Here is a 7,817-nt window from a genome sequence, read left to right as displayed (position 1 = left end):
TTTTTTTTTTTTTTTTTTTTTTTTTTTTTTTTTTTTTTTACTTAGAGTGTTGCTTTGATTCTTTAATGTATGTTTGAGAAATCCTTGAATTTCCCATGGCAACCATTCAGACGTGCAAAACGTTTGGGGTACCGAGCGGCGCCTTTGAGACGCAGCTCCTCGTCTGGTCTGCGGTCTCCAAGCGCCTCTGTCCAGTGACTCCTCCAGACTAGTGACAGCAGCAAATAGCTAACACTTGGTGCAACTGCGCATCTCCTGAGCTCATCATGTGAACTACTTCTCAGTATAATGTTCCTAGGAACATTATAAACGGCATAATGAGGAAAATTATTCTGATGACATGATGAAGGCAAAGAGTCGGGAAGATTAGGAGCTTCTTAAAGAGGCAGAGGTCCAATTTCAAGGCATCGAGTCATGTTTGAAATATAGAGCATTTTTAGAACAACTCAAAGATACAGGTGCAAAGATATAGGTGCTTGGTAAAATGGTATCATTTTATTTACTGCCCCTTTAAAAACAAACTGTTTCAAATGAAACAAATCAGTCATTTCCACATGCACACGTCATGAGGAGTTGCAGGTAAGACATGCTGAGGCTCAGACTCTGGTTAATGGTAGGAATGGAGCAGGATCATGTTGTCACAGCAAAGCATATAAACAAAGAACCTTTGTAATCTATAGAGGCCATTTATCTAACAGGATTGCCCCTGTCTGATATTTTTGTTCTTTTCTCTGCTCCGCTCACTCTTGTGGCCTTATTGGGATCGTGACACTCAGCAGTATTTGGAAAAGATTAGATCAGGCCGAGGCTCTGACCTGGGAAAACCCGCAAGCTGCTTTCTGAGACATTACATCATCCGCAGTGAACCCGCAGTAGGATTACATCTCAGGGACATAGGCAGGGAAAGGGATAATCATCATGGTGGCAGCAGGTGCGCCATCTTTGGCCTGTACTGATGTGCTGGGATTATCATTACTCAAGTGTCCCAGGGGTTAATAGGGCTAGAGGACAGGGTTACGTTAACTCCTCCTTTAGCCAACTAGAGGGTCATGTGCTCAATATGCAGATTGTAGGGCAGAGTCAGGTTAAGACGTTACAGAAGACTGTTTTCACGCACATAAACCGCAGTTTTAAGTATCAAAATCCAGATATTAGCTTCATTTGAGTCCACAGTCGTGACTTTTACCGCGTTTCGATTAAACGTTGCATATTATAAAGTGGTGCTGCCTTTAAAAAAAAAAAAAAAACTTCCCAAAATCTGCGTACAATCACAATCCCTCAAGCCAGCCTGGCAATGGTTCATCAAGGTGACAGCAAACCTTTCTGGAATCTGCACCGTCTGCTCTGGGATTAATATAAAATATTTTTCATGTCTGCGTATGAAATAGGAGTGTGAGCAGCTCCAGAAGAAGTATGCTGCCCAGCAGGATGAACGCTTCCTTGAGCACACCCAGCAGCAGCACATCCTGTACCAGCAAGAGCAACAAATCCTTCACCAGCAAATCCAGGTATCTGTTGATCACATTAAATATTCTGATTTAGTTCACAAAGTAACACCAAGATGCAGCAATAAAGCCAGAAGCCCCGTGGGGGAATAGTTCAAACTATTTCCCACTGACTGAGGTACATCTAAACGTCTCAGCGCTACAAACAGATGGCTTTTGTTTGATAATGTAGGTTTTTATGTACGATTTCAGAAGACATGAAGCCTAATATGTTCTGTGTTTTTTTTTATTTTTTATGTTGTAATCAGACATTTAAATATATTGAAATTTCAGTTGACAAACAATCAGATACTGGACCATTGAATTAGAGTTGGGTAATGAATCAGAAATGTCTAGCATGTATGTAATCAATATCAATAGAATATTCAATAATTTTGTATATATTTATATATACGCAGCTTTTTCACGGCCAGATAGCCATCAGCTTACTCACTCTTTGGTTACCTAGCAACAACCTGTTGAGTAACTTGCGCAGCAGCAGTTTCTGATTTCACCACCTCACAACCGTCTAAAAATAATAAAAACAGGTCACATCAGTTTGGCAGTATTTCAGATATTTAAAAGAAAAAAAAAGAGTCAAGAATTATCTATCAATGATATATGACCTTTATATCATGAATTATTTAGCCATGTTGTCCAGCCCTGCATTGAATTCACCAAACAGTTTTTTTTTTAAGTTATGACCTTTAAAGCAGGGTTAGAATATGAAACCATATTCTTAGCTTTGGACATTCAGCCCTGTTCAGTCCATCATCTTAAAATAGAAAGGCAGGACACAACAGCTAACCTGACACCATTAGTAGTGGCAGCGGTAGCTTTGGAGGAGCTGCAGAATTCAGCATTCGAATGTAGGAATTTGTCGACTACGTTGCTCTTTTGGGGCGAACAGCAAATCGAAAACGCTTTTTGAAAGAAATCTAATCAAAGTCCCATTTGTTGCTTGGACAGAAAGGACAGAAAACCAAAATGTAGCTCACTGTAAGACGCTATGTAGGTGACATATTTTGTTTTGCGTTTCGCCAACAGGGTCTGTCTTTAGGCCATGGAGAGAGCCAGCCCAGTCACTTAACCCACCAGCTCCAGAGGTGAGCAAACACACATTACTCATCAGCTATTGAACGGTGAACAATGATGCTGTGATGCAGCAATATCGACTGAAGTGTTACATCACTGCTGTCTCTTCCTGGCCCGTCCTCCCTCAGGTTGCACATCCAGCCCTCCAGCCCTCCGCCAACACATCCCAGCAACCACCTCTTCAGACAGCCCAATCAGAGTTCTCCGCCTGGCTCTGCAGGCCTAATGCAAGGGCATGGTTAGTAATGGGGCTTTTTTTTGGTTGTATTTTTTTGGGGGGGTTTGACACAAAAATTTGGTGTAGGTGCAGTGACTAAGCAGAAATGCTGCAATGCACTGCAGATCACTTACGAGAGCCAGAGGACTGGCCGATTTAACGTTCCACTGTTCTGCTTTAACTGTCCTGTTATATTTTAGCCGTGCATCTATTATTCATGGGTAATTACCCTTTAGGCAATTACATTCTGTTTGTTTTTTTATTAACATTAATTAGAAGTAGGATTAAAATGAGGTGGGATGCATCAAGGTTTTCAAGTTTTTATTGTCCTTCTATAAACACTTTCGTGTGGTAATTCTTCACATTATCATTAGTAATGCATGAGGCATGAAGGCAAAGCTTTTGCTTACTGGATAAAATTTTCAAACTGGCAAAACAGGCAAGAAAACACTAGATGTTAACGCATAATCTTATGCCAATGTTGAAATTATATTCCAGTGCTATGGTTTCAGTCTTCATGAGAACATTCTGCTACATTAAGTGGGGAGACAAATATCTCGGATAATCAAAAGTTCTTCTTCAACATGCCCTGGGTATATTTTGTCTTCTTGAAATAATACAAAAAAACCATTAAAAGCTTATTTTTATCACCATTTGCACCACTTTCCCTACTTAGTTGTCTCCAGAAACTACGGAAAAAGATATTTGATATTTGGAAATATGATTTTTAATCTTACTGACAATGTCAGATGAGCTCAGATGGTGCTTTTGTTCTCCCCTCTCTCAGGGGCTCAGTCATCGGTGCAGTACCAACACGGTGCTCCAGCGCTGTACCAGGGACAAAGTGGCAGCCCGCCCCCCACCGGCCTGCCTCGAGTCACTCTCCCAGCCAATCCGCAGACGGCACCCGGCCGCCCCGCCGTCCCACTGGCGCCGGGCGTACCGCAACAGCAGCAGGTATCTACTACCAACAGCCAAACCAGTCACTGAAGGTTGAGTTCAGTGTGTGGGGAGGCCTCACTCTCTGCTGCTGCTGCTGCAGGTGACCATTCAGGTGCAGGATGTGGAGCTGGGAGGAGGGGCACAGAGACCAGGCAGCTTCCTGTCCACACCGGGCGGACACAGAGTCCTCGGGAAGCAGCTCAGCGCAGACAACGCCGAGACGCACAGGTGACCCCTCTGAACAGCCAGTCAGCGCGCCCCCTGGTGGCTACCAACATTACCCAATGGACTGTTACAGTGTCTTCTTCTGCAGCCTTACAGTTTTTTTTTTATTATTATTATTTTCTTTGAGACAGATCTGATTGTTAAAAAAAATGTAATTACTCTTTGTTCTTTTATGAATTTAATGACTTTCTTTTTTTTTTCTTGGTTATTGACATTGTGGACACAGTTACTGTGTTTTTTTGTTTTTTTTTTTTATACTTGGATTTTAACGTTTGAAGCATCCATCATGTTTCTCGGAGGTTTTAAGATGTGTGTATGTGAGAATGAGCATCATGTTTGTTACCATTTAAAAAAAAAAAAAAACAAAGATGCATGTAAATCTTCATCATCATTGATTGCTGAGAGATCATCAACTAACTCTCCACATCAGTGTGTCTGGGTGAGTGTTCAGATATGAGTGTGACCTAACCAGTGGATTAGATCAGTCACCTTGTGAGCCCCTTAAACTCTCTATTATTGTCAGGACCGTCTTCACTGAGAGACTGTATTGCCCAGTTAAAATGTTGGCTTTGTTTCTATACTCCTCAGTGAAAACGTGTACTCTGGCCAGACCGAAAGTGTTTGCTAGGCTGTGTGTGTTGAAGTTTTATAGATTATTGTAAATGGTTTCCACTAGGCATGGGCCAGTTGCAAATCCCAAGGTCTTAAACAGATATTGTTTTAAGGTGTTACATTTTTTTTGTCATACTGTCCCTATGGTTTAAAAACCTATTAAAGAAATGCCAGAGAATATACCAATGTGAGTTTTCTCCTGCCACGTGGAGCAGAGATCATCACAGCGCTGCACACTGCCAATCAACTGGCTGAAAGAAGCCAGCGTCACTTTTCTCTTACTCACATGAAAGACAGATTCTGTCTGAACTAAAATCTGGTACACACCCAAACATTTAACTAGCTATTATCAGCTTTAATGCTACCAGTGTTTAATGCTGTATCAAACCAGACAGGCTAAAATGGAAAACGATAGCATCATTCTTACATTGAGTAATTGAAGTCGCTTTAAAGAGAAATGGAGCAGAGAAAATTAAACGGAGTGAATTCAAAGAAAAATAAAGTAATTTAAATTAAAATTTAAAACAAAAAAAAAGGTTAAGACATGAAGTGATTAAACAGTTTTTGACTTTTAAAAAGTGAAACGGTAAATGGCATCCACGGTTCGTTTGAAAAGTCACAAGGTTTTCACTGAGTTGACTCGGACGCTGAGGATGAGACGTGACTTACGTCCGACAATCCAATGTACTGAGGTGAAAATCTTGTGCACACTGCTTCAGTCACTGCAGTGGTTTGTGGTGAGGGAGTAACGCAGAAATATAAAGTGATATTAAGAGATGTAGTGGAGCATAATCTGGACCAGGGAGAGCCTGTAGATGCTAAATAAAAGTGGTTCAAAAGGTTCCCCACCTGTCATTTTTGTTTGCACTGATTCATCACTTTTCAGGTCACTCAAAAACGCTTTACATGAGATGAGTCATTCTCATTCACGCAACCATTCAAATGCTGATGATGGCAAGCTACTGGATGATAGCCACAGCTGCTGGGACATGATTACCAAAGGATGCAAAAATAGTGCCAGTCTGCCAAATAAAAGTTGAGCCAAGCTCCTGTTGATTGCTGATAATTATCAGTATTAGATATTTTTTTTCAGCAACATTCAAGATTTTCTTTTTTTTTTCTTTTTTTTTTTAATAAAAGCAATTAAATCATTGTGTTGATATTGTAAAACTGGGGTATTTTTTTTTTAATGTAAAATGCAAATTCAAAAATACTTTATTGATCCCCAAAGGGAAATTAAAGATGAACTGAAACTAAATAAGTCTAGAAATAAAAACCAATGAGAATGTGATGCTGACCCATGCCTTGTGTCCATTCTGTGTGAAAACTTTACAATGTTGTTGTTTGTCGCTAACCTTCCTGTTCCTTCCTTCCTGTTCAGCCGCAGCCTCGGCCGTTTCACCTCCGCCTACGACCAGGCCCATTTCAATCCGCACCTCTTCTCCGGCGACGCTGCCTCTCGGGGCGCCTCCGGAGTCGTCGGCTCCTACAACCCCTACCTGCAGGCTGCCTCCCTGAAAGTCCCCGGCCTGGAGGGCTACCAGAGCGGGGCTGTGGGGACCGGCAGCTACGGGACCCCCTCCACACTACAGCAGGCCCTGCTCTCCCCGACTCCTTTGGACTACCGCCCCCCGCAGCAGCACGTCACCCCCACCCTGCAGGGCCTCCTGTCTCCTCGGCATTCTCTAACGGGCCACGCGGACCCCAGGTTGCCACCGCAGGACTTGGCTGCCCTCCTGAAGAGACAGAACCTCCGGCAGTGCCCTGCGCCCCAAACCCCGCCCAGCGGTGCAGCACAGGAGTTTGGAGAAATGCTGCTCCTCCGCCAGCTGAGCCCGGGAGACACCCTGGAGCCCCCCGTGGCTCAGCCTGCCTCAGGGGGTCAACACTACCACCATCTCCTCCAAATACAGCCCCCAGAGGTCCAGCAGCAGCCGCAGCACGTGACGCAGGCGCCGTGTCCCAGTTTACCACACTCGGAGAGCATGGAAGAGGACGAGGCCCCTGCTGGATACCACCACCCGCATGAAGGCCTGCTGGCTAAGGCAGGAGACGCACATGAGCTCCTGGGGGCCCCCCGCGGTGGCACCCCACCTTACAACTCCCCTACACACAGGCACGGTGCTTACATAAGGAGTCCCCCTGCTTCAAGAGGTCAGACTGGTTCTTCAAAAGCGACATCTGTTCAATCAACAATTCAGCTCTTAAACAAGTGGCAGTTTTCTCCTTTGTGTCAACAATGTCTTCATATGACCTCTTCTCGTTTTAGAATCTGAGCATGTAGAGTGCCGGCCCCAAGGACAGGCCATGGAAGTGCCTGATCACAACGGGCTGAACTATCAGCGAGGCCCTCAAAGCGAAGTGTACAGATCTAGAGGGCAGCTACAGCGTCACCACACCATTCAGACCTGTGATGATGCCTACGTGAGTGAACTTCCGCTCAGGTTCCTCCGGTTGCATCGGAAACAAACCAATTTGTTTTGTTCTTTTTGGTGAAGATGTGCTAAACCTCTTAAGATAAATGTGCTTCTATTTTAAGATGCATAATTTTACACTGAAGCATTTTCGAAACTGTAGCCTCTTATACAGATTCATGCAGTGTTATGAAAAAATATTTAAAATTCACAAGCACCCCTGCTGCCAACCCCTATTAGGACTCCGTTTACTGTCACTTTGTCTACGTAGTTTCTAGTCCAGATATCATAATTTTGTTTTATAGGAACTTGTTTTAACTTAATTTCTTAATATTAATTAAAAAGTAGTTCCACTGGCATATTACTTCACTCATAACATGTGAAAAATGTCTTGTTTTAAGTGTAAACAAGCTAGTGAAACTAGTACATTTCGTCAACAAAAAGGGATTACTGACTTTGAAAGCTCTGAAGCTGAAAAGTTACTTATATGTCAGTTTTGTCTGATTCCAAGTGTACTAAGATATTTTTGCAAGTAACTAGTCAAGGATATGTGGTAAGATTTAGTCTTTTCATTATTTTAACAAGCTTGGAGCTAAAAGAGAGAGATGGATCTTTTCATTTCTCTTCACACAACCCATCCAGATGCTCCTGATTCCTCTCTTCAAGCTCACCAAAGGAGAAATGCAGGATTTAGTTCTGGAGACTGTGATGGTTGATTTATGAGTTGATTTGGTCTTTTTTTTTTTTTTTTTTTTTTTTTTTGGGGGTTTTTTTTTTTTAAAACCCCCATTTCCGTTAGGATTTTAAAAGATTTTTTTTTAAATTTTG

General features: G+C 42.6%; 1 protein-coding gene across 3 annotated transcripts in view; it reads left to right on the top strand.

Moving 5' to 3' along the window:
* sik3 (SIK family kinase 3) overlaps nt 1-7,817 on the top strand; it is a 49,717-nt gene that overhangs the window by 35,156 nt on the left and 6,744 nt on the right. For all 3 annotated transcript variants that reach the window (XM_015060755.1, XM_015060747.1, XM_015060763.1), the window contains 7 exons: nt 1,389-1,508; nt 2,532-2,590; nt 2,708-2,817; nt 3,584-3,753; nt 3,839-3,966; nt 5,957-6,729; nt 6,845-6,999. In XM_015060755.1, coding sequence (XP_014916241.1) covers nt 1,389-1,508; nt 2,532-2,590; nt 2,708-2,817; nt 3,584-3,753; nt 3,839-3,966; nt 5,957-6,729; nt 6,845-6,999 — 1,515 coding nt within the window. The remainder of the gene's footprint in view (nt 1-1,388; nt 1,509-2,531; nt 2,591-2,707; nt 2,818-3,583; nt 3,754-3,838; nt 3,967-5,956; nt 6,730-6,844; nt 7,000-7,817) is intronic.

The sequence above is a fragment of the Poecilia latipinna genome, unplaced genomic scaffold (genome assembly GCF_001443285.1).
Source record: "Poecilia latipinna isolate Pla-1442-1.1 unplaced genomic scaffold, P_latipinna-1.0 Scaffold68, whole genome shotgun sequence".
Classification (NCBI taxonomy): Eukaryota; Metazoa; Chordata; class Actinopteri; order Cyprinodontiformes; family Poeciliidae; genus Poecilia; species Poecilia latipinna.
Note: the sequence above shows the minus strand (reverse complement) of the source record. Positions and strands in the feature narration are given on the sequence as shown.